This window comes from Stenella coeruleoalba (genome assembly GCF_951394435.1).
Source record: "Stenella coeruleoalba genome assembly, chromosome: 2".
NCBI lineage: Eukaryota > Metazoa > Chordata > Mammalia > Artiodactyla > Delphinidae > Stenella > Stenella coeruleoalba.
Window position 1 is genome coordinate 88,496,121 of NC_137147.1, and position 27,844 is coordinate 88,523,964.

A 27,844-nucleotide genomic window follows, 5' to 3' on the forward strand; every position below is an offset into this window, starting at 1 on the left:
TGTTCAAAAGGCACATTTCCCACTACAGGATAAGTAAGTCCTGGTAATATAAAGTAAAGCATGATGACTGTAATTAATAATACTACTGTGCATTTTAAAGTTGCTAAGAGTAGATCTGAAAAGTTCTCATCACACAAAAAAAATTGTAACTAGGTGTGGTGACTGATGTTGACGAGGCTTACTGTGGTGGTCATTAGTAATATATATATATATATATATATATATATATATATATATATAAAATGTAGTACATCTGAAACTAATGTTAAATGTCAATGATATGTCTAAAAAATAAAATGTTAAGCATGGAATAAAAATAAAAATTAAAAGAGGAACAAAAAGAAAAAATAAAGCTCCTAAAGAACTCAGTGGCTGCACACTGTGAAGTACAAAATCTACAAAATTATTCCAAAAAGTCTCTAAACAAATAAGCAGCAACAAGAAAAACAATCAAACCCTAAGAATGGAGGAGGGATCTGATATGAGATATATTACAACACATCATCTAAAGTATTAATATTTCAACAAAATTGTGACACACAAACTATAGGTAACTGTGCCATATACACAGCAGAGTAAAAAAAGCAGCCAGGAGAAAATGCTGCTAAATGAGCTCAGGTTTTAGACTTAGTAGACAAAGGCATTAAATTGGCTAATTAAATAAGTTTAAGACTAAAGTAAACTAAGGTTAAAGAATTAAAAGAAAATATGACAAAAATGTCTTACCAAGTAGAGGACATCAATGAGACAGAAATTATTTTTAAAATAAAATGTATATTTAAAAAGCATAATAACTAAAATGAAAACTTCACTGTGAGGGTTCTATAACAGATTTGACCTAGAAGAAAGAATCAATAACTTGAAGATGGGTCAATCTGAGGATCAGAGGAGAAAAGTAGAAGGAAAATTAATAGACCCTAAGAGATGTATGGGACACAATCAAATATACAACATATGCAAATGAAAGTCCCAAATGAGATGGGAAAGAGAAGGAGACATAAAAATATTTTAAGATATAATGACTATAAACTTATTAATATACATACCTAAAAAGCTCAGTCAACCCCCTTGAAAATACCCAAAGATTGCCATACCTAGACTCATAGTCAAACTGACAAAAGTCAAAGACAAAGGTAATCTTAAATGTAAATGGATTAAATGCTCCAACCAAAAGACACAGACTGGCTGAATGGATACAAAAACAAGACCAATATAGATGCTGTCTACAGGAGACCCACTTCAGACCTAGGGACACATAAAGACTGAAAGTGAGTGGATAGAAAAAGATATTCCATGCAAATGGAAATCAAAAGAAAGCTGAAGTAGCAATTCTCATATCAGACAAAATAGACTTTAAAATAAAGACTATTACAGGAGACAAAGAAGGACACTACATAATGATCTACGGATCAATCCAAGAAGAAGATATAACAATTGTAAATATTTATGCACCCAACATAGGAGCACCTCAACACATAAGGCAAATGCTAACAGCCATAAAAGGGGAAAGCGATGGTAACACAATCATATTAGGGGACTTCAACACCCCACTTTCACCAATGGACAGAACATACAAAATGAAAATAAAGAAGGAAACACAAGCTTTAAATGATACATTAAACAAGATGGACTTAATTGATATTTATAGGACATTCCATCCAAACAACAGAATACACTTTCTCCTCAAGTGCTCATGGAACATTCTCCAGGATAGATCATATCTTGGGTCGCAAATCAAGTCTTGGTAAATTTAAGAAAACTGAAATCGGATCAAGTATCTATTCTGACCACAATGCTATGAGACTAGATATCAATTACAGGAAAAAATCTGTAAAAATTACAAACACATGGACGATAAATAATACACTACTTAACAACTGAGAGATCGCTGAAGAAATCAGAGGAAATCAAAAAATACCTAGAAACAAATGACAATGAAAAACGACGATGCAGAAAAAGCAATTCTAACAGGGAAGTTGATAGCAATACAATCCTACCTCAAGAAACAAGAAAAATCTCAGATAAACAACCTAACCTTACACCTAAAGCAATTAGAGAAAGAAGAATAAGAACAACAAAAAAAACCCCAAAGTTAGGAGAAGGAAAGAAATCATAAAGATAAGAAATAAATGAAAAAGAAATGAAGGAAACAACAGCAAAGATCAATAAAACAAAAAGTTGGTTCTTTGGGAAGATAAACAAAATTGATAAACCATTAGCCAGACTCATCAAGAAAAAAAGGGAGAAGACTTAAATCAGTAGAATTAGAAATGAAAAAGGAGAAGGAACAACTGACACTGAAGAAATACAAAGGACCATGAGAGATTACTACAAGCAACTCTATGCCAATAAAATGGACAACCTGGAAGAAATGGACAAATTCTTAGAAACTCACAACCTTCTGAGACTGAACCAGGAAAAATAGAAAATATAAACAGACCAACCACAAGCACTGAAATTGAAACTGTGATTAATAATCTTCCAATGGGCTTCCCTGGTGGTGCTGTGGTTAAGAATCTGCCTGCCAGTGCAGGAACACAGGTTTGAGGCCTGGTCTGGGAAGATCCCCCCCTCCTGCGGAGCAACTAAGCCCATGCACCACAACTACTGATCCTGTGCTCTAGAGCCCACACGCCACAACTACTGAAGCCAGTGCGCCTAGAGCCCATGCTCTGCAACAAGAGAAGCCACCGCAATGAGAAGCCCACGTACTACAATTAAGACTAGCTCCCACTCACTGCAACTAGAGAAGGCCTACACACAGCAATGAACACCCAATGCAGCCAAAAATAAATAAATAAAATAAATAAATTTATCCAAAAAAAAACACCTTCCAACAAACAAAAGTCCAGGACCAGATGGCTTCACAGGCGAAATCTATCAAATATTTAGAGAAGAGTTAACATCTATCCTTTAAAACTTTTCCAAAATATAGCAGAGGGAGAAACACTCCCAAACTTATTCTACGAAGCCAACATCACCCTGATACCAAAACCAGAAAAAGATGTCACAAATAAAGAAAACTACAGAATAATATCACTGATGAACATAGATGAAAATATCCTCAACAAAATACTAGCAAACAGGATCCAACAGCACATTAAAAGGATCATACACCATGATCAAGTGGGGTTTATCCCAGGAATGCAAGGGTTCTTCAATATATGGAAATCAATCAATGTGATACACCATATTAACAAATTCTAGAAGAAAAACCATATGATCATCTCAATAGATGCAGAAAAAGCTTTTGACACTTTCAACACCCAGTTATGATAAAAACTCTCCAGAAAGTGTGCATACAGGGAACCTACCTCAATATAATAAAGGCCATATATGACAAACCCACAGCCAACATCATTCTCAATGGTGAAAAACTGAAACCATTTCCACTAAGATCAGGAAAAAGACAAAGTTGTGCATTCTCACCACTATTATTCAACATAGTTTTCAAAATTTTAGCCACAGCAATCAGAGGAGAAAAAGAAATAAAAGGAATCCAAATTGGAAAAGAAGAAATAAAATTGTCACCGTTTGCAGACAACATGATATTATACATAGAGAATCCCAAAGATGCTACCAGAAAAATACTAGAGCTAATCAATGAATTTGGTTAAGTAACAGGATATAAAATTAATGCACAGAAGTCTCTTGCATTCCTATACACTAATGATGAAAAACCTGAAAGATAAATGAAGGAAACACTTCTATTTACCACTGCAACATAAAGAATAAGATACCAAGGAATAAACCTACCTAAGGAGACAAAAGACCTGTATGCAGAAAACTATAAGACACTGATGAAAGAAATTAAAGATACAACCAGATGGAGAGATATACCATGTTCTTGGATTGGAAGAATCAACATTGTGAAAATGACTATACTACCCAAAGCAATCTAGAGATTCAATGCAATCCCTATCAAACTACCAATGGCATTTTCCACAGAACTAGAACAAAAAATTTCACAATTTGTATGGAAACACAGAAGATCCCGAATAGCCAAAGCAATCCTGAGAAAGAAAAATGGAGCTGGAGGAATCAGGCTCCCTGACTTCAGATTATACTACAAAGTTACACTAATCCAGACAGTCTGGTGCTGGCACAAAAACAGAAATATAGATCAATTGAACAGGATAGAAAGTCCAGAGATAAACCCATGCACATATGAACACCTTATCTTTGATGAAAGAGGCAAGAATATTCAATGGAGAAAAGACAGCCTCTTCAATAAGTGGTGCTGGGAAACTGGACAACTACACGTCAAAGAATGAAATTAGAACACTCCCTAACACCATACACAAAAATAAACTCAAAATGGATTAAAGACCTAAATGTAAGGCCAGACACTATAAAAGTCTTAGAGGAAAACATAGATGGAACACTCTATGACATAAATCACAGCAATATCCTTTTTGACCCACCTCCTAGTGAAAAGGAAATAAAAAGAAAAAAGAGACACACGGGACCTAATGAAACTTAAAAGCTTTTGCACAGCAAAGGAAACCATAAACAAGATGAAAAGACAACCCTCAGAATGGGAGAAAATATTTGCAAATGAAGCAACTGACAAAAGATTAATCTCCAAAATTTACAAGCAGCTCATGCAACTCAGTATCAAAAAAACAAACAGGGGGAGTTGAGGAAGATGGCAGAAGAGTAAGAGGCAGAGATCACCTTCCTCCCCAAAGATACATCAGAAATACATATACACGTGGAACTGCTCCTATAGAACACCAATTGAACGCTGGCAGAAGACCTCAGACCTCCCAAAATGCAAGAAACTCCCCACGTACCTGGGTAGGGCAAACGGAAAAACACAGACAAAAGAATAGGGACGGGACCTGCACCAGTGGGAGGAAGCTGTGAAGGAGGAAAGGTTTCCACACACGTGGAAGCCCCTTCACGGGCGGAGACTGCTGGTGGCAGAGGGGGGAAGCTTCGGAGCCGCGGAGGAGAGCGCAGCAACAGGGGTGCAGAGGGCAAAGCGGGGAGATTCCCACACAGAGGATTGATGCCGACCAGCACTCACCAGTCCGAAAGGCTTGTCTGCTCACCCGCCGCAGTAGGCAGGGGCTGGGAGCTGAGGCTTGGGCTTTGGAGCTTAGATGCCAGGGAGAGGACTGGGGTTGGCAGCGTGAACACAGACTGAAGGGGTTAGTGCACCACGGCTAACCAGAAGGGAGTCGGGGAAAAAGTCTGGAGCTGCCAAAGAGACAAGAGACTTTTTCTTCCCTCTTTGTTTCCTGCTGCACGAGGAGAGGAGATTAAGAGCACTGCTTAAAGGAGCTCCAGAGATGGGCACGAGCCGCGGCTAACAGCACTGACCCCAGAGACGGGCATGAGACGCTAAGGCTGCTGCTGCCACCACCAAGAAGCCTGTGTGCGAGCACAGGTCACTCTCCACACCTCCCTACCCGGGAGCCTGTGCAGCCGCCACTGCCAATGTCCCATGATCCCGGGACAACTTCCCCGGGAGAACGCACAGCGCACCTCAGGCTGGTGCAACGTCACTGCAGCCTCTGCCGCCGCAGGCTCACCCCGCATCCACATCCCTCCTTTCCCCTGGTCTGAGTGAGCCAGAGACACCGAATCAGCTGCTCCTTTAACCCCGTCCTGTCTGAGCGAAGAACAGACGCCCTCAGGTGACCTACACGCAGAGGCAGGGCCAAATACAAACCTGAGCACCAGGACATGTGCGAACAAAGAAGAGAAAGGGAAATCTCTCCCAGCAGCCTCAGGAGCAGTGGATTAAATCTCCACAATCAACTTGATGTACCCTGCACCTGTGGAATACCTGAATAGACAACGAAACATCCCAAATTGAGGACGTGGACTTTGAGAGCAAGATATATTATTTTTTCCCCTTTTCCTCTTTTTGTGAGTGTGTATGTGTATGCTTCTGTGTGAGATTTTGTCTGTATAGCTTTGCTTTCACCATTTGTCCTAGGGTTCTGTCCACCCGTTTTTTGTTTTGTTTTATTTTGTTTTACTATTTAAAAAAACTTTTTCCTTAATAATAATTTTTTATTTTTTAATAACTTTATTTTATTTTATCTTACTTTATTTTATCCTCTTTCCTTCCTCCCTTCCTTCCTTCCTTCCTCCCTCCCTCGCACCCTCCCTCCCTCTCCCTCTCTCTGCCTCCCTCCCTCCCTTCCTCTCCCTCTCTATCCCTCCCTCCCTCCCTCCCTCTCCCTCTCTCCCTCCCTCCCTCCCTCTCCCTCTCTCTCCCTCCCTCCCTCCCTCCCTCTCTTTCTCTCTCTCTCTCTCTTTCTTTCTTTCTTTCTCCCCTTTTATTGTGAGCCGTGTGGCTGAAAGGCTCTTGGTTCTCCAGCCAGGAGTCAGTGCTGTGCCTCTGAGGTGACAGAGCCAACTTCAGGACATTGGTCCACCAGAGACCTCCCAGCTCCATGTAATATAAAATGGTGAAAATCTCCCAGAGATCTCCATCTCAACACCAAGACACAGCTTCACTCAACAACCAGCAAGCTACAGTGCTGGACACCTTATGCCAAACAACTAGCAAGACAGGAACACAGCCCCACCCATTAGCAGAGAGGCTGCCTAAAATCATAAGCCCACAGAAACCTCCATACACAACAACAGACGTGGACCTGCCCATCAGAAAGACAAGATCCAGCCACATCCATCAGAACACAGGCACTAGTGCCCTCTACCAGGAAGCCTATGCAACCCACTAAACCAACTTTAGCCACTGGGGACAGACACCAAAACAATGGGAACTACGAACCTGCAGCCTGCAAAAAGGAGACCCCAAACACAGTAAGATAAGCAAAATGAGAAGACAAAGAAACACACAGCAGATGAAGGAGCAAGGTAAAAACCCACCAGGCCTAACAAATGAAGAGGAAATAGGCAGTCTACCTGAAAAAGAATTCAGAACAATGATAGTAAAGATGATCCAAACTCTTGGAAGTAGAATAGTGAAAATGCAAGAAACATATAACAAGGACCTAGAAAAACTAAACAGGAAACAAGCAATGATGAACAACAAAATAAATGAAATTAAAAATACTCTAGAAGTGATAAATAGCAGAATAACTGAGGCAGAAGAAGAGATAAGTGACATAGAAGATAAAATAGTGGAAATAACTACTGCACAGCAGAATAAAGAAAAAAGAATGAAAAGAACTGAGGACAGTGTCAGAGACCTCTGGGACAACATTAAATGCACCAACATTCAAATTATAGGGGTCCCAGAGGAAGAAGAGAAAAAGAAAGGGTCTGAGAAAATATTTGAAGAGATTATAGTTGAAAACTTCCCTAATATGGGAAAGGAAATAGTTAATCAAGTCCAGGAAGCACAGAGAGTGCCATACAGGATAAATCCAAGGAGAAACACACCAAACACATATTAACCAAACTATCAAAAATTAAATGCAAAGAAAACATATTAAAAGCAGCAAGGGAAAAACAACAAATAACACACAAGGGAAGCCCCATAAGGTTAACAGCTGATCTTTCAGCAGAAACGCTGCAAGTCAGAAGGGACTGGCAGGACATATTTAAAGAGACGAAGAAGAAAAACCTACAACCAAGATTACTCTACCCAGCAAGCATCTCATTCAGATTTGATGGAGAAATTAAAACCTTTATAGACAAGCAAAAGCTGAGAGAGTTCAGCACCACCAAACCAGCTTTACAACAAACGCTAAAGGAACTTCACTAGGCAAGAGACACAAGAGAAGGAAAAGACCTACAATAACAAACCCAAAACAATTAAGAAAATGGGAATAGGAACATACATATCAATAATTACCTTAAATGTAAATGGATTAAATGCTCCCACCAAAAGACACAGACTGGCTGAATGGATACAAAAACAAGACCCATATATATGCTGTCTGTCTACAAGAGACCCACTTCAGACCTAGGGACACATACAGATTGAAAGTGGGATAGAAAAAGATATTCCATGCAAATGGAAATCAAAAGAAAGCTGGAGTAGCAATTCTCATATCAGACAAAATAGACTTTAAAATAAAGACTATTAGAAGAGACAAAGAAGGACACTACATAATGATCAAGGGATTGATCCAAGAAGAAGATATAACAATTGTAAATATTCATGCACCCAACATAGGAGCACCTCAATACATAAGGCAAATACTAACAGCCATAAAAGGGGAAATCAACAGTAACACAATCATAGTACGGGACTTCAACACCCCACTTTCACTAATGGACAGAACATACAAAATGAAAATAAAGAGGGAAACACAAGCTTTAAATGATACATTAAACAAGATGGACTTAATTGATATTTATAGGACATTCCATCCAAAAACAACAGAATACACATTTTTCTCAAGTGCTCATGGAACATTCTCCAGGATACATCATATCTTGGGTCACAAATCAAGCCTTGGTAAATTAAGAAAGTTGAAATTGTATCATGTATCTTTTCCAACCACAATGCTGTGAGACTAGATATCAATTACAGGAAAAGATCTGTAAAAAATATGAACACATGGAGGCTAAACAATACACTACTTAATAACGAAGTGATCACTGAAGAAATCAAAGAGGAAATCAAAAACTACCTAGAAACAAATGGCAATGGAGACACGACGACCCAAAACCTATGGGATGCAGCAAAAGCAGTTCTAAGAGGGAAGTTTATAGCAATACAATCCTACCTTAGGAAACAGGAAACATCTCAAATAAACAACCTAACCTTGCACCTAAAGCAGTTAGAGAAAGAAGAACAGAAAAACCCCAAAGTTAGCAGAAGGAAAGAAATCATAAAGATCAGATCAGAAATAAATCAAAAGGAAATGATGGAAATGATAGCAAAGATCAGTAAAACTAAAAGCTGGTTCTTTGAAAAGATAAAGAAAATTGATAAACCATTAGCCAGACTCATCAAGAAAAAAGGGGAGAAGACTCAAATCAATAGAATTAGAAATGAAAACGGAGATGTAACAACTGACACTACAGAAATACAAAGGATCATGAGAGATTACTACAAGCAACTTTATGCCAATAAAATGGACAACCTGGAAGAAATAGACAAATTCTTAGAAGTGCACAACCTTCTGAGACTGAACCAGGAAGAAATAGAAAATATAAACAGACCAATCACAAGCACTGAAATTGAAACTGTGATTTAAAATATTCCAACAAACAAAAGCCCAGGACCAGATGGCTTCACAGGCGAATTCTATCAAACATTTAGAGAAGAGCTAACACCTATCCTTCTCAAACTCTTCCAAAATATAGCAGAGGGAGGAACACCCCCAAACTCATTCTATGTAGCCAACATCACCCTGATACCAAAACCAGACAAAGATGTCACAAAGAAAGAAAACTACAGGCCAATATCACTAATGAATATAGGTGCAAAATTCCTCAACAAAATACTAGCAAACAGAATCCAACAGCACATTAAAAGGATCATCCACCATGATCAAGTGGGGTTTATTCCAGGAATGCAAGGATTCTTCAATATATGCAAATCAATCAACGTGATACACCGTATTAACAAATTGAAGGAGAAAAACCATATGGTCATCTCAATAGATGCAGAGAAAGCTTTCAACAAAATTCAACACCCATTTATGATAAAAACCCTGCCGAAAGTAGGCATAGAGGGGACTTTCCTCAACATAATAAAGGCCATATATGACAAACCCACAGCCAACATCATCCTCAATGGAGAAATACTGAAACCATTTCCACTAAGATCAGGAACAAGACAAGGTTGCCCACTCTCACCACTGTTATTCAACATAGTTTTGGAAGTTTTAGCCACAGCAATCAGAGAAGAAAAAGAAATAAAAGGAATCCAAATTGGAAAAGAAGAAGTAAAGCTGTCACTGTTTGCAGATAACATGATACTCTACATAGAGAATCCTAAAGATGCTACCAGAAGACTACTAGAGCTAATCAATGAATTTGGTAAAGTAGCAGGATACAAAATTAATGCACACAAATCTCTGACATTCCTGTACACTAATAATGAAAAATCTGAAAGTGAAATTAAGAAAACACTCCCATTTACCATTGCAACAAAAAGAATAAAATATCTAGGAATAAACCTACCTAAGGAGACAAAAGACCTGTATGCAGAAAATTATAAGACACTGATGAAAGAAATTAAGGATGATACAAATAGATGGAAAGATATACCATGTTCTTGGAGTGGAAGAATCAAAATTGTGAAAATGACTCTACTACCCAAAGCAATCTACAGATTCAGTGCAATCCCTATCAAACTACCAATGGCATTTTTCACAGAAGTAGAGAAAAAAATTTCACAATTTGTATGGAAACAGAAAAGACCCCAAATAGCCAAAGCAATCTTGAGAATGAAAAACGGAGCTGGAGGAATCAGGATCCCTGACTTCAGACTATACTACAAAGCTACAGTAATCAAGAGAGTATGGTACTGGCACAAAAACAGAAATATAGATCAATGGAACAGGATAGAAAGCCCAGAGATAAACCCACGCACATATGGTCACCTTATCTTTGATAAAGGAGGCAAGATTATACAGTGGAGAAAAAACAGCCTCTTCAATAAGTAGTGCTGGGAAAACTGGACAGGTTCATGTAAATGTATGAGATTAGAACATTCCCTAACACCATACACAAAAATAAGCTGAAAATGGATTAAAGACCTAAATATAAGGGCAGAAACTATCAAACTCTTAGAGGAAAACATAGACAGAACACTCTATGATATAAATCGCAGTAAGATCCCTTTGATCCACCTCCTAGAAAAATGGAAATAAAAACAAAAATAAACAAATGGGACCTAATGAAACTTAAAAGTTTTTGCACAGCAAAGGAAACCATAAAGAAGATGAAAAGACAACCCTCAGATTGGGAGAAAATATTTGCAAATGAAGCAAATGGCAAAGGATTATTCTCCAAAATTTACAAGCAGCTCATACAGCTCAATAACAAAAAAAGAGACAACCCAATCCAAAAATGGTCAGCAGACCTAAATAGACACTTCTCCAAGGAAGATATACAGATTGCCAGCAAACACATGAAAGAATCCTCAACATCATTAATCATTAGAGAAATGCAAATCAAAACTACAACGAGATATCATCTCACACCTGTCTGAATGGTCATCATCAAAAAATCTAGAAACAATAAATGCTGGTGAGGGTGTGGAGAAAAGGGAACCCTCTTGCACTGTTGGTGGGAATGTAAATTGATACAGCCACTATGGAGAACAGTATGGATGTTCCTTAAAAAACTACAAATAGAACTACCATACGATACAGCAATCCCACTACTGGGCATATACCCTGAGAAAACCATAATTCAAAAAGAGTCATGTACCAATATATTCATTGCAGCTCTATTTACAATAGCCAGTACATGGAAGTAACCTAAGTGTCCATCAACAGATGAATGGATAAAGAAGATGTGGCACATATATACAATGGAATATTACTCAGTCATAAAAAGAAACGAAATTGAGTTATTTGTAGTGAGGTGGATGGATCTAGAGTCTGTCATACAGAGTGAAGTAAGTCAGAGAGAGAAAAACAAATACCGTGTGCTAACACATGTATATGGAATCTAAGAAAAAAAAAGTCATTAAGAACCTAGAGGTATGATGAGAATAAAGCCACCGACCTACTAGAGAATGGACGTGAGGATATGCAGAGGGGGAACGGTAAGCTGTGACAAAGTGAGAGAGTGGCATGGACATATATACACTACCAAATGTAAAATAGATATCTAGTGGAAAGCAGCCTCATAGCAGAGGGAGATCAGCTCGGTGGTTTGTGACCACCTAGAGGGGTGGGATAGGGAGGGTAGGAGGGAGGGAGACACAATAGGGAAGAGATATGGGAACATATGTATATGTATAACTGATTCACTTTGTTATAAAGCAGAAACTAACACTCCATTGTAAAGCAATTATACTCCAATAAAGATGTTAAAAAAAAAAAAACCAATCCAAAAATGGGCACAATACTTAAATAGACATTACTCCAGAGAAGATTACCAAAGATTGCCAACAAACACATGAAAGGATGCTCAACATCACTAATTATTAGAGAAATGCAAGTCAAAGTACTATGAGTTATCACCTCACAGCAGTCAGAATGGCCATCATCAAAATATCTACAAACAATAAATGCTGGAGAGGGTGTGGAGAAAAGGGAACCCTCTTGCACTGTTGGTGGGAATGTAAATTGATACAGCCACTATGGAGAACAGTATAGAGGTTCCTTAAAAATCTAAAAATAGAACTACTATACGAGCCAGCAATCCCACTAGTGGGCATATACCCTGAGAAAACCATAATTCCAAAAGAGTCATGTACCAATATGTTCATTGCAGCTGTATTTACATTAGCCAGGACATGGAAGCAACCTAAGTGTCCATCAATAGATGAATGCATCAAGAAGATGTGGCACATATATACCATGGAATATTTCTCAGCTATAAAAAGAAACAAAACTGAGTTATTCGTAGTTAGGGGGATGCACTTAGAGTCTGTCATACAGAGTGAAGTAAATCAGAGAAAAACAAAGACAGTATGCTAACATATATATATGGAATCTAAAAAAAAAAGGTTCTGAAGAACCTAGGGGCAGGACAGGAATAAAGACGCAGATGTCGAGAATGGACTTGAGAACAGAGGGAGGGGGAAGGGTACGCTGGGACGAAGTGAGAGAGTGGCATGGACTTATAAACACTACTAAATGTAAAATAGATAGCTAGTGGGAAGCAGCCACATAGCACAGGGTGATCAGCTCAGTGCTTTGTGATCACCTAGCGGGGTGGGATAGGGAGGGTGGGAGGGAGTCGCAAGAGGGAGGGGGATGTATGTGTACGTATATCTGATTCACTTTGTTTTACAGCAGCAACTAACATAACAATGTAAAGCAATTATACTCCAATAAAGATGTTTTAAAAAGCAAACAATTAAAAGAATGTGTAGAGTAGTATGTGGCAAAGAGATGTCTTTAGTCACCATTAGGTTTAACCTTATAGTTCCAGTGGTCTGAGGTACCTTAGGCACATCCACCTTGGGCTGGCATGTGAGAAGTACCTGTTAGAACTGAATCCCCTGAAATAACTTCAACCTGAATATTACCCCCAAAAGAATAAAATACTGTATTGCAGGGGCAAGAAGAGGAGAATTTGTGTGTTGGTTTGTATGAATCCTAATTTTCTGTTGGTTAATCCAGTCTATACAGGTGATATAGACAATGGCTCAAATGCTGAACCAGTATTCAAGTTGCATATACCTAATTTGGATGAGTTTAATATAAACTTCTCTAAACCTTAGAGATCTAGGTAATCCAAAATATGGTGTCATATAATGTCAAAATTCATCTTTAAATTAACTAGTTTATCTGTTCACTATTTTATGATACCTGCCGATCAGACATATAAGGAAAAACCTCTTATTGCAAGATAACCAGAGAGGTAATTTATGCATTTAGTGCCAGTGTGAGTTAAATTTTCACATAAAGAAACACTTTTGCAGCCCAATTAGCATACAACTCCTCCCTCTCCGACTAAAAAAGTCTCTTCCACTGTTAACAGACTTAGTTTTCTTAATATATTATTTCCTCTGCTACCGTAATAGCTACTGATCAGTGGCCAAGATGTGACATGGAAAGAGCTCAAAGATGAGCTTCAGCAAGCCAAGGAGAAGCACCAAGACCATATATGGAAGCACTCCTTAGGTTACCTGGCTTGGCTATTAACATAAGAGATTTTCTATTGGGCTTACTTTGAGTTAACACAGAGCTTTGAGACTGTATTCAGGACAAACTCAACCACACAGAATTTTATGGCCTCCTCCTAGCTGTTTCCTTCTTCAAGTCTATTCACACTCTTCTATCAGACTCTGACTTGGTAGGTTCCCAACCCATTTTGTAATTAACTGTGGTACAGATCACATTAGGTCTTCATGTGCTGCCAAGTCTAGTTGGAGCCATATAAAATTAGAGAATATAGCTTCCAAGACGTATTCCAACAGTTCATATTAAATAACTCCAGACTATGGTGCCTAAGCAGAGAAAAATATCCTCAGCCTTAGCAGAAATGAGTTTTGTTTTGTTTTTTGGTGTGAAAATGTCAAACAGAAGGGCAAAATTGTTTAGCAGGATTTGCTTTGCCTTTAGAACTAAATACAGTCAGTCTTTTCCCTTCTCAGAATTACCATTTCTACAAGGAAACTAAATAAAGTACTTCCCAAATACAGAAGAAAAAACATTTGAGGAATGTTATAAGGCAGTAAAAATGAATGAATGATAGATGCAAGCAAAAGTACACAAATTGGGCTTCCCTGGTGGCGCAGTGGTTGGGAGTCCGCCTGCCGATGCAGGGGACATGGGTTCGTGCCCCACATGCCGCGGAGCAGCTGGGCCTGTGAACCATGGCCGCTGAGCCTGCGCGTCCGGAGCCTGTGCTCCACAATGGGAGAGACCACAGCAGTGAGAGGCCCGTGTACCAAAAAAAAAAAAAAAAAAAAAAAAGTACACAAATATTCTTAACAACATCAAGTGAAAAAAAGTCCTAGAAAACTACACCATGACAATTTTAGCAAGTACAGAAACAAGCAAAGCTAGATGTATTAAGGCTTACAGGTGATAGTTATTTAAAACAAATAATTCAGAGAATGGTTATCAGGTACAATGTGAGGATGGAAGTAGAGGCATGGGTAGGAATGAAAAACAGAAATATGAAAAATTTGAAATTTGGTTTGGATGTTGGGTTCATTGGTTTGTTATATAACATATATGGAAGAACATACCAAGTGTATCAAATTTTACATGGAATGAAAAACTACTAGGCTTTTTTCCTGTTGTTCAATAGGTCAACTTTAGCTCTTTGAAAAAAAGCCAGTTTTATCATTATCAATCCTTTCCATATATAATGGCACCTTATCCTGGGGAAGCTAGATTTCTATAGCCAAGTTAATGACTCTACTTCATCCCATCAAAGTCATCTGTTAGTGAATTCTAAAATCTTAGCAACACAGAAACATGTAGCCTTCTGTATACATTTCAGCATGACTTATGGGGTTTTTAATCAGCTGCTTGAAGTTTGTCTAAAGTAGGGGAATGCCTCAGCTGAATGGAGAATTTTCTTCTACCTTCAGTTCCAGCAAAAGGGCTCCTCAGAAAGAAGGGAAAGGCTGGGTCTCAACCGCACTGCCCAAGAGGACATATTTTCACCTGATCTCATGTTACAGAGAAATTTGAATACTGTTTGACTTTCCTTCATATCTGCTACCAGAAAGTACTTCAAAATGTAATGTTGGTAAGAGCTACGCATATTCCCTCACTCTCCACAGTCACATTTGATTGGATGTGTACTTCTTCTCCTAAGCTATTGATGTTGGATCTCATCTGGATATCCAAGCCTTGGTAGTATCAAATCAAAAAACATTAACCAACTGGTTAACAGATTAACCAATATTAATCTGTTGGTTTGTAAAATTTAACACTTGCTGGACTCAATACTAATAGAACCTAGCCAATATGATGACTATTTTATTCTAGGCAAAAGACATCATATTAATTATCTCATTAATCTTAAGAAGCATAGAAACTAGGTACTACTAGTTTGGCAGAAGAGAAAATTGAGGAACAAAGGTTAACTTAAGCTATATAACCTGCTGAAAAACATGGACCTAGAATTTCAACTCTGACTACCTGATTCCGGAAATCTTATTCTTAACCACCATATTCCACTGCTTCCAAAGGTTAGCCAATGATCATGCCAGTATTAATGGATTACTGCTGTCTGTAAGGGGGTCTCATGGTGTCAAATCAACTGGGCCGCTGTCATCTTTTAAGTCTTCTAACCTCTCTTAGGACTGAGCCAGACAAGTCAAAGAATCAAGGACAAACGTTCTATCTAAACCTTTCATTCAAAAGCACTGTCTAATGATAGCGCTGGCAGGGGCCACTAGCACTGACCACGTGTTTTTCAAGTCCACATGTCCATAATATGAAGTGTCTATGAAGAATAGAAGCCTTGGTAGAACTATTCTTATTTTAAAACCTGAAAGGAAGGATAATCTATAGTTTGGGACACTTCAATATAGAGAGCCATACTTTGGAGTTGCTTTTTCTTTCTTTCTTTTCTTTTTTGTTGGCCATACCACGTGGCTTGTGGAATCTTAGTTCCCCAACCAGGGATAGAACCCGTGCCCCCTGCAGTGGAAGCATGGAGTCCTAGCCACTGGACTGCCAGGGAACTCCCAAGAGTGCCATACTTTGAAGTCAGCAGGATATCAACAAGACCCACTGTCTAACAAATAGCCTCTAAAAGCACCTTCATGATGGAGAGATTGTTGTATATGAAGATAACATAGCCAGGACATACAGAGGAAAGTGACAGGATCTTAGGCAATAAAGATCAGGCTATTGATCTTGAACTACTGAATGTAGTGATCTTTGTCCAGATATTTAGTTTAGACTCCACAAAAACAAACCCAAGTCTAAGATCTCAATAAGTTAGTGATGGATTAAGCCCAATGTAAATTAGGATGGAGTTGAATATTCCCAAAACAAGAGACAGACAGTTTTTTTCTATTACCTGAGCCACACTGGGTATATGATGGGAGTCCTTGCTGTCTGTTACAGACAAATTTTAGAATGTGGTAATAGCATTACAGAACAGGAAAGGCTTTGACCCAGTCCCAGAGTACTGTATGGCCCAAACCTTATCAGGACAAGTCCTTGAACCCTCATAACTTTTATTTTTTACTGTATTTGAGTGGCACTAATTTGGAAAGCCATGTCAAGTTAGAACAAACTTTCCAATTCTAATTCTTCTCCTTGAAGGCTCTACTCAATAATTCAGCACCCACTTAGCCACTACACCAGAAAGTGATACATTACCATCTATTGACTGGGACAACTGACTGGGCTAGGGATCAGCAATTTCCAGCAACGTTCCACTGTGACTTCTATTCTAGTTCTGGAGAAGGCAATCTTCTCATGAGTGACTTAGTCTCTTTTTGAAGACCTCACCCTAGAGACCCTCCTCCTTTACTAAGGGTATGGGCAAGAGAAAGAAAGAGAGAAGTAGAATAAGCTTGGTGGGATGGTTAAAGGACAGCCCTACTGATGAGAACAGGAAAATAATGTCATACCTAGAACAGGGTGTAAATAAAAGGCAGAAAGGTGAGTGGTGGAAGTCAGGTTACTATTATCAGGTACTCTTTTTAAAATTACTGTCTAAAAATATGCTATTGATGGTTTTAAAGCATGGGAATGAATGTTCAGCATTCAAGCCTTTTTTCAGCCATGTTCCAAGACCTCCTCCCTCTATTTTGTGTCCTCCCAAGACACACCGAGGCTCTGAAATTTGTGATTATTCCAGTGTGGCCAATGCCTTCTTTGATACCATCCCTACCATCCAATCCTAGTTCTCATGACCTTCTAGGGTAATGTATTTCCCTTCAACCTCGTGACAGCCATGTGAGCTGGAACAAGAGCTCCTGATTGTTTTATTACTAAAAAGGCTGCAAAATGCCCCCAGATTCTGATACACTTTTCTACTGGATATCTCCCTAGACAGAAGGGAGAAACTCTACATTGAATGGCTTTGAAGGATAGACCTACTGCTTCTAGGAGAACAGGTCATCTTCCTCCCTGTGAGAGAATTTACATTCCTTAATGTCCTCTTAACCTCCTACTTAGAGCACACTACCTGTGTCACATGGCCCCAAACAAGTGGCAAAGGAACTCTTTACAAAGAGAATAAGGTGTTCCACAGAAGCCTAATGACAAGTACAAGGCCTTAGCCCATGGCACTTATTCTGAGGGAAAACCTCCAGGTGAAGGACCTAGCTCCTGTCTCTATAGTGGACCCAGTAATATCTGCGCTACCTGAAGGGAATATTGCTGATTACCGTCCCAGAAATAGACCTGATCAACCTTCATTCCTTCCCCTCATTTCAGTCTTCTGCCATTTGTGTGGCAGGCCACAAAGGTATATCATTCACCACCAGAACGCATGGAACAGACACCTCCTAAGTTCCTGGTACCCTGATAGCAATAAAAGAAGCATAGAGAATGAAAAGGCAGAGTTCCTATCTGCACGCTGTAACACTTTGCTTTCCTACAATGAGATATCATCTCACACTGGTCAGAATGGCCATCATCAAAAAATCTAGAAACAGTAAATGCTGGAGAGGGTGTGGAGAAAAGGGAACAGTCTTGCACTGTTGGTGGGAATGTAAATTGATACAGCCACTATGGAGAACAGTATGGAGGTTCCTTAAAAAAACTAAAAATAGAATTACCATACGACCCAGCAATCCCACTACTGGGCATATACCCTAAGAAAACCGTAATTCAAAAAGAGTCATGTACCACAATGTTCATTGCAGCTCTATTTACAATAGCCAGGACATGGAAGCAACCTAAGTGTCCATTAACAGATGAATGAATAAAGAAGGTGTGGCACATATATATAATGGAATATTACTCGGCCATAAAAAATTAAATTGAGTTATCTGTAGTGAGGTGGATGGATCTAGAGTCTGTCATACAGAGCGAAGTAAGTCAGAAAGAGAAAAACAAATACCATATGCTAACACATATATATGGATTCTAAGGAGGAAAAAAGTCATGAAGAACCTAGGGGTAAGACGGGAATAAAGACACAGACCTACTAGAGAATGGACTTGAGGATATGGGGAGGGGGAAGGGTAAGCTGTGACAAAGTGAGAGAGTGGCATGGACATATATACACTACCAAATGTAGTGTATTTGGTAGTGTACACTACCAAATGTAAAATAGATAGCTAGTGGGAAGCAGCCACATAGCACAGGGAGATCAGCTGGGTGGTTTGTGATCACCTAGAGGGGTGGGATAGTGAGGGTGGAAGGGAGGGAGGGAGACACAAGAGGGAAGAGATATGGGAACATATGTATATGTATAACTGATTCACTTTGTTATAAAGCAGAAAGTAACACACCATTGTAAAGCAATTATACTCCAATAAAGATGTTAAAAAAATGTTAGCCATCTACCTGGGATAAAATATTGAAGCAGGCTTGTAGAAAATATGGAGAAGGGTAATAGACCTGGAATTATCATTCCTTTATCTTAAAATTATGTTAAGAATACTCAAAGGAAAGTTTTAGCACCGTTATTCCTGACACAAAAGGTAAAAATGGTAAGAAAGTTAAAAAAAAAAAGAAACAATTTTACTGCACATAATGGTAGGTAGCACTAACTGGGTTTCCTTGACAAATAATCAGAGAATGGAGGTCACTGTGCTGAATGGCATTGGCTTGCAGGATTATCTTCTGTAAGCTCTCAAAGCAAAGGGCCTACAACCAGAGTGCTATGTAGTTTCCAACTTTTTCCGCAAACACAGGTATATAAAATTCTTTTATACTGAAACATTGATGATGCCTCTTTGAGAAACTTCAAGTAGATTTCTTGGATCATGCTTCCCTCACAATGCAGAGCTTTTTTCAGAAAATGCTCCTGTAGATTGCCTTTTGTCCCCTTTGTCAAATACTTCTTGATATTTTGGTTTCTATGTCAAGCTATGGTTACAAATATTGTGAACACTCTTTCTCAGAACATACAACCTCCTTCACTTGACCCTAAACTAGTAAGCAAATGAGATCTTTAGGAAGAGTATAAGGTGTTCTCCAGTCTATACCCTGTGTTTCTATACTGGTCTATATATATTGTGTGTACAAACTTGAGTAATAGCTCTTATTACTCAAATTCTATAATTGTTAATATAGGCTTATTGGCACGACTTTCTTTGACAATGTATCAGATGAGTGTTTATTTCTCAGGTACCCTTTGGATAGTCTAGAGCCCATGCCTTCATGTTCAACACTCAAATCTTTTCCCAGAGGCTTCCCAGACGCAGAGTTTGACCTTCACTCCTTAGGTTTATTTGGTTAACACCTGTTTGACTGTGAATAGTGGGATTAAAGAGATTGCAATGTAAAGACACAGTGAATCAACTGTCTTCATCTTCGACCATGTCTATTAGCTCTAAGAATGAGCCTAATATGTTGGTCTCAGTCAAGACGCCTGTGCAAGCACAGGGAACAAGAACAGAATCAATCACCAAAAGAAAAATAAATTTGTCCATATGGTCAGAGATTCAAACTATGACTGGAAAACAGAACCAATGAAGTCATGCTCTCCACTCACACTGGATTAAGTTGTATGGAACTTCATACAAGGGAAAGTGGCACAGACATATTGCAGTAAAGATCCTGAATGCTGAGACCCAAAGCCAGAGGTGTTCCAGCTGTTCTGAGTAAACCCAACCATGAAAATTTTGCTCTTCAGACAGTCTGATCAGTTTGTTACAGTGATGTGAGGGCAGCAGTCTCAACAAACATCTGTATATAAGAGATCCCAACTTTCATATGTGCCAGCTAATCAACATCATTTGTCAGATGGTTCAGGAAATAGACTATTTAAATGCAAAGACTATCATTTACAGAGGCATAGAAGTCAATAATATATTCCTCTATAATGGTCTCTTGCTGAAAACTGGCAATTTTGGCTTTGGAACAGGGAGACAATGGGATCTTGCTGGAAATATTCTCAGCAGGTGAAATGGCCTATTTCCTTTGTTTTCTGAATAGCCCCAGAGAGGATCCTAATTGGGAGGCCATCCACCAATTTGTTCCATTTTCTCATCTATTTCTCTCGCATTGTGTTATATAATAATTTTATTCTGCAGAAGCTGCTTCTCTCACATATCAGCCAAGATCAGATAATCATGTTGGGCCAAAGGCATGACCCCTCCAAAAATGTAGTAAGTTATACTAAAATAGTCCTAAAGCAATTCAGAAATTTGTAGCAGACTGTGTTAAGAAAGTTAAAAACAGTCTCACTCCTCCCAGATTCTTTCATTAAGCTATCCAACACCCTTTCCCAAAAAAACAACTGCAGTGCTCCTGAGGTATTACTGCACTGAGAAGCCCTCAAAGAAGGTGTAACACATGTATACTTCTAGACGGTCTCTCCTCTCCATAAGGTGCACATGTACTTACTTGCAGGCTGCTAGGGGAATAAGAAAGGGTGGCAGGGACACCAGCCCTCTGTTCCCTCTCCACAGAAGATCAGAGAACTTGTTTTTGGAGAAGCTGCCATTAGGATACTTACAGTTTGTTTCTAGAAAACTCATAGGGCCATAATTTTACCTTGTTTTTCTATCCTTTGTAGCTAGGGAATAAAGAAGTCATTTGCAACGCTGGTTTCTTCTGTCTCTCTCCCTGTCCATGAAGCATGCCTGCTCCAAATCTACAAACTGATGCTAATGGGCCATACATCAAATTGTGTCCATCTGTTACCTAAATGGGCATTTTCAGGGGAAAAAAAAATCAAGCACATCACTTGGAGAGAAAGTTATGAAGACTTTCTAAACAAAACTGGCAGCCAATCCAGCCTCCAAATGGAGCAGTACATTTTGGAAGCAGATGTCTAGTTAAATGTTTGTCAATTTTGTTATCTTTTCAAAGAAACAACTTTTGGTTTTATTGATCTTCTCTATTGTTTTTCTATTCTCTATTTTGTTTATCTGAATTCTAATCTTTATTATTGCCTCTTTCAGCTAGCTTTGAATTTAGTTTGTTTTACTTTATTATAGTTACTTAAGGTGTAAGTTTAGGTAATTGATTTAGATATTTTCTCCTCTCTTTTTTAACATAGGTGTTTACAGTGATGAATTTCCTTCTGAATACTGCCTTTGTAGGATCCCTTAGGCTTTAGTATGTTGCGATTTAAAAGAAAAATTGTCTCAAGGTATTTTCTGATTTCACTTGTGAAATCTTCTTTAACCCATTGGTTATTTAGGAGTGTGTTACTTCATTTCCAAGTATTTGTACATTTTCCAGTTTTCTTTCTGGCTATAGATTTTTAGTTTTCTCCCACTGAGATCAAAGAAGATACTTTGAATGATTTAAATATCTTTAAATTAAGAGTGATATCATCAAGATTGTGGGATTGGAGTTTTAACCCTTGTCCCACACAAGACACCAATTTAACAAACATACAGAGATGAAAATATTTTCATGAGCACTCTGGAATCTAGGAGATGGTTATGGCAATTGAGTGGAGCACAGAAATGAGAAAAGATGCATCAAAAAGTTTAAGAAGGACAGTTTCACTTTACCAATGTCACTCCTCCCCCAAAGTAGAACAGCACAGTACCAAGAGAGCTCCCCTTAGCCCACAAGGTCTCCCACGGGGGGAAGAGAAAGTGAAATGAACATTTGATTTCCTCAGCCTTTTGGGTTGCTACTTGAGAGGCCTACTTCTGTTGTGCCTCACCCAGAACGTTGAGGGAACTGGAATAGCTAGGGTGCCTGAGGGCACCTAAAAAACAAACAAAAATGGGTGAGGGCTCTCAACTAGCATATGGGTCTCAACAACTGGCCTGTGGCTCTCTGGTAGCAGATATACCTGCCCATGGACCACCTGCCTACAGACCTTGGCACCATAACTGTCCACGTACAGACCCTAGCACTTGGTCTTCACACCTACAGACCCTGGCATTGGGCCCCCTGCAGACCCCTCCAGTTGGCCCACCTGTGGACTCTACCAATAAGCCTGCACAGAATTTCTGGCCAGGGTGACTGGTGAAGGACTTTCCCTGCTAAAGCCACTCTATAGAGACTGGAAGAAGTGACTGCTTATTCAAATGTGCAGATAACAACACAAGGCTACAAGGATCATGAAGAATCAGGAAACATGATTCCACTAAAGGAACAAAATAAATCTCCAGAAAAAGACCCTACAGAAATCTGTGAAATGTCTGACAAAGAATTAAAAGTAATTATTTCTAAAAGTTTAGTGAGTTACAAGAGAATACAAGCAGACAACTAAAAACAACAACAACAAACAGTTCATGAACCAAATGAGAAGTTCATTCTGGAACTGAAGAATACAATGACTAGACTAAAATCAATCAATCAAACAAACAAACAAAAAGAGAGCTTTAACAACAGACTGAATAAAGCAGAAGAAATAATCAGCAAAGTTGAAGACAGGTCATTCTAAATCAAACTGTCAGAGCAACAATAAAAAAAAGGTATTTAAAAAGAGTGAAGAAAGCCTACAAAATTTATGAGATACCATTAAATGAAACAGTATACACATTTGGGAGCAAGAAGAAGAAAGAGAGAGAAGGACACAAATATTATTTAAAGGAATAATGGCTGAAAGATTCCCAAATATAGGGAGGGAAATGGACATATAGATTTGTGAAGCCTAAAGAATCCAACCAGGTAGAACCTAAAGAAGTCTTCATCAAGATGCATTAAATTGTCAAAAGTCAATGGCAAAGAGGGAATTTTAAAACAGCAAGAGAAACATAACTTGTCACATAAAAGGGAACCCCCATAAGATTATTAAGCAGATTTCTCAGAAGAAACCTTATAGGCCAAGAAAGACTGGGATGATATATTCAAAATGTTGAAAGAAAAAGAAACACCTGCCAACCAATAATACTATACCTGTAAAAGCTGTCCTTCAGAAATGAAGGAGAGATAAACAACTGTCCCAGACAGACAAAAACTGAAAGAATTTATAATCACTAGATCTGCCTTACAAAAGTGTTAAAGTGTTAAAAGTTGAAGCAAAAGGATGCTACTCAACACAAGAACATACAAAAATATAGTTCTCACCAGTAAATATAAAAATACAGAAAAATGAGTCCCTCCCATCAAGCCTCTTAGATATCCTCATCCACCAGAGGGCAGACAGCAGAAGCAAGAATTAAAATCCTGCAGACTGTGGAACAAAAAACACATTCACAGAAAGATAGACAAGATGAAAAGGCAGAGGGCTATATACCAGATGAAGGAACAAAATAAAACCCTAGAAAAACAACTAAATGAAGTGGAGATAGGCAACCTTCCAGCAAAAGAATTCAGAATAACGATAGTGAAGATGATCCAGGACCTTGGAAAAAGAATGGAGGCAAAGATCGAGAAGATGCAAGAAATGTTTAACAAAGACCTAGAAGATTTAAAGAATAAACAAACAGAGATGAACAATACAATAACTGAAATGAAAACTACACTAGAAGGAATAAATAGCAGAATAACTGAGGAAGAAGAATGGATAAGTGACCTGGAAGACAGAATGGTGGAATTCACTGCTGTGGAACAGACTAAAGAAAAAGGAATGAAAAGAAATGAAGACAGCCTAAGAGACCTCTGGGACAACATTAAACACAACAACATTCACATTATAGGGGTCCCAGAAGGAGAAGAGAGAGAGAAAGGACCAGATAAAATATTTGAAGAGATTATAGTCGAACACTTCCCTAACATGGGATAGGAAATAGTCACCCAAGCCCAGGAAGTGCAACGAGTCCCATACAGGATAAACCCAAGGAGAAACATGCCGAGACACATAGTAATCAAACTGACAAAAATTAAAGACAAAGAAAAATTATTGAAAGCAGCAAGGGAAAAATGACAAATAACATACAAGGGAACTCCCATAAGGTTAACAGCTGATTTCTCAGCAGAAACTCTACAAGCCAGAAGGGAGTGGCATGATATACTTCAAGTGATGAAAGGGAAGAACCTAGAACCAAGATTACTCTACCCAGCAAGGATCTCATTCAGATTCGATGAAGAAATCAAAAGCTTTACAGACAAGCAAGAGCTATGAGAATTCAGCACCACCAAACCAGCTCTACAACAAATGCTAAAGGAAATTCTCTAAGTGGGAAACACAAGAGAAGAGTAGGACCTACAAAACAAACCCAAAACAATTAAGAAAATAACAGGAACATACATATTGATAATTACCTTAAACATGAATGGATTAAATGCTCCAACCAAAAAACACAGGCTTGCTGAATGGATACAAAAACAAGGCCCATATATATGCTGTGTACAAGAGACCCACTTCAGATGTAGGGACACATACAGACTGAAAGTGAGGGGATGGAAAAAGATATTCCATGCAAATGGAAATCAAAAGAAAGCTGGATTGTTTCTTTTTTGTTATTGAGCTGCATGAGCTGCTTGTAAATTTTAGAGATTAATCCTTTGTCAGTTGCTTCATTTGCAAATATTTTCTCCCATTCTGAGGGTTGTCTTTTGGTCTTGTTTATGGTTTCCTTTGCTGGGCAAAAGCATTTAAGTTTCATTAGGTCCCATTTGTTTATTTTTGATTTTATTTCCATTTTTCTAGGAGGTGGGTAAAAAAGGATCTTTCTGTGATTTATGTCATAGAGTGTTCTGCCTATGTTTTCCTCTACGAGTTTGATAGTGTCTGGCCTTACATTTAGGTCTTTAATTCATTTTGAGTTTATTTTTGTGTATAGTGTTAGGGAGTGTTCTAATTTCATACTTTTAGATGTACCTGTCCAGTTTTCCCATCACCACTTACTGAAGAGGCTGTCTTTTCTCCACTGTATATTTTTGCCTGCTTTATCAAAGATAAGGTACCATACGTGCGTGGGTTTATCTCTGGGTTTCCTAAGAACCTAGGGGTAAGATGGGAATAAAGACACAGACGTACTAGAGAATGGACTTGAGGATATGGGGAGGGAGAAGGGTAAGCTGTGACAAAGTGAGAGAGTGGCATGGACATATATACACTACCAAACATAGAATAGATAGCTAGTGGGAAGCAGCCACATAGAAAAAGGAGATCAGCTCGGTGGTTTGTGACCACCTAGAGGGGTGGGCTAGGGAGGGTGGGAGGGAGGGAGACGCAAGAGGGAAAAGATATGGGAACATATGTATATGTATAACTGATTCACTTTGTTATAAAGCAGGAACTAACACACCATTGTAAAGCAATTATACTCCAATGAAGATGTTAAAAAAAAACACATGGGAGTTATAATCACACCACTAAAAGGACAAAAATGTGTGAGGAAAAATTATAGGGATGCCAAGGGGAAAGAAAATGGAAAGTGCACTAATCTCACGTTTCTTTGAGAAGGATGTATTGATTCTGTTAAAAGTTAATAAATCCTGCATGAGATCGTGGTGCAGAAAATGATATTAGTTAAAAATCCAGTGAAATCTGAGCAAACTCTCTAGTTTAGTTTATGATATTGCACAGATGTCATTTCTTAGTTTTGATAATTGTTCTCTGGTTATTTAAGATGATAATATAAGTGAAAGCTGAGTGAAAGGTATATGGGAAGTCTGCTTTTTTTTTTGCAATTTCTCTGTAAGTATACATCATCTCAATATTAAAAGTTATTAAAAGTTGATAAATCAAGAAACACTGATATAAAATTATTAAAACTCATAATGTCACTCACCAGAAGAAACTGAAGCAAAATCTTAACGGCAATAATCCTAGGAAACACAATTGGGGTTAAAAAGGCCTTGCCTTTCAATTTTATACCTTCTTGTAAGGTCTAAAAATATGTTAACCACGTACATAAATTACTTTTAAAGCAATTTTAATTTTAAAATATTACTAAAACTTTACTAGTCAGCAAAATGTGACAATTTAAAGAACATATAATATATATAATTCATATTTCATATACTGTATTATTGTTCTGTCATAGATGATTTAGGTGCTTGCAAAAATATAATGCTGCAAATGAACTAAAGAACTATTATCATGATTTTGTTTGTCATGTATCACTGAATTAGACGCCATCACATATTAAAGGGATACTAAATAAAAGTCCATGGTAAAAAAATAATAATAATAAAATAAAATAAAGAATGTTACAAGAGACAAGGAAGGACACTACATAATGATCAAGGGATCAATCCAAGAGGAAGATATAACAATTATAAATCTATATGCACCCAACACAGGAGCACCTGAATACATAAGGCAACTGCTAACAGCTCTAAAAGAGGAAATCAACAGTAACACAATAATAGAGGGGGACTTTAACTCCTCACTTACACCAATGGACAGATCATCCAAAATGAAAATAAATAAGGAAACAGAAGCTTTAAATTACACAATAGACCAGATAGATTTAATTGATATTTATAGGACATTCCATCCAAAAATAGCAGATTGACTTTCTTCTCAAGGGCACACGGAACATTCTCTAGGATAGATCACATCTTGGGTCACAAATCAAGCCTCAGTAAATTTAAGAAAATTGAAATCATCTCAAGCGTCTTTTCTGACCACAATGCTATGAGATTAGAAATGAATTACAGGGGGAAATACATAAAAAACACAAACACATGGAGGCTAAACAATACGTTGCTAAATAACCAAGACATCACTAAAGAAATCAAAGAGGAAATCAAAAAATACCTAGAGACAAATGACAAGGAAAATACGATGATCCAAAACTTATGGGGTGCAGCAAAAGCAGTTCTAAGAGGGAAGTTTATAGTTCTAAAAGCCTACCTCTAGAAACAAGAAAAATCTCAAGTAAACAATCTAACATTACACCTAAAGGAACTAGAAAAAGAAGAACAAAAAAACCCCCAAGGTTAGCAGAAGGAAAGAAATCATAAAGATCAGAACAGAAGTAAATGAAATGGAAACAAAGAAAACAATAGCAAAGATCAATAAAACTAAAACCTGGTTCTTTGAGAAGATAAGCAAAATTGATAAACCATTATCCAGACTCATCAAGAAAAAGAGGGAGAGGACTCAAATCAATAAAATTAGAAATGAAAAAGAAGAAGTTACAACACACACCACAGAAATACAAAGCATCCTGACAAACTACTACCAGCAACTCTGCCAATAAAATGGACAACCTGGAAGAAATGGACAAATTCTTAGAAAGGTATAACCTTCCAAAACTGAACCAGGAAGAAACAGAAAATATGAACAGACCAATCACAAGTAATGAAATTGAAACTGTGATTAAAAATCTTCCAACAGGAGCCTCCCAGGTGGCACAGTGGTTGAG

At 38.2% G+C, this 27,844-nt stretch overlaps 1 protein-coding gene across 2 annotated transcripts in view; it reads right to left on the reverse strand.

The window, feature by feature from the left end:
* LOC307182026 (uncharacterized protein) overlaps window positions 1–27,844 on the reverse strand; it is a 153,872-nt gene that overhangs the window by 17,045 nt on the left and 108,983 nt on the right. For both annotated transcript variants that reach the window (XR_013827097.1, XM_079913134.1), the window contains exon 3: window positions 26,261–26,297. Coding sequence is in view for 1 of the 2 variants with exons in the window: in XM_079913134.1 (XP_079769260.1) it covers window positions 26,283–26,297 (15 nt within the window). In the remaining variant the exon portion in view is untranslated. The remainder of the gene's footprint in view (window positions 1–26,260; window positions 26,298–27,844) is intronic.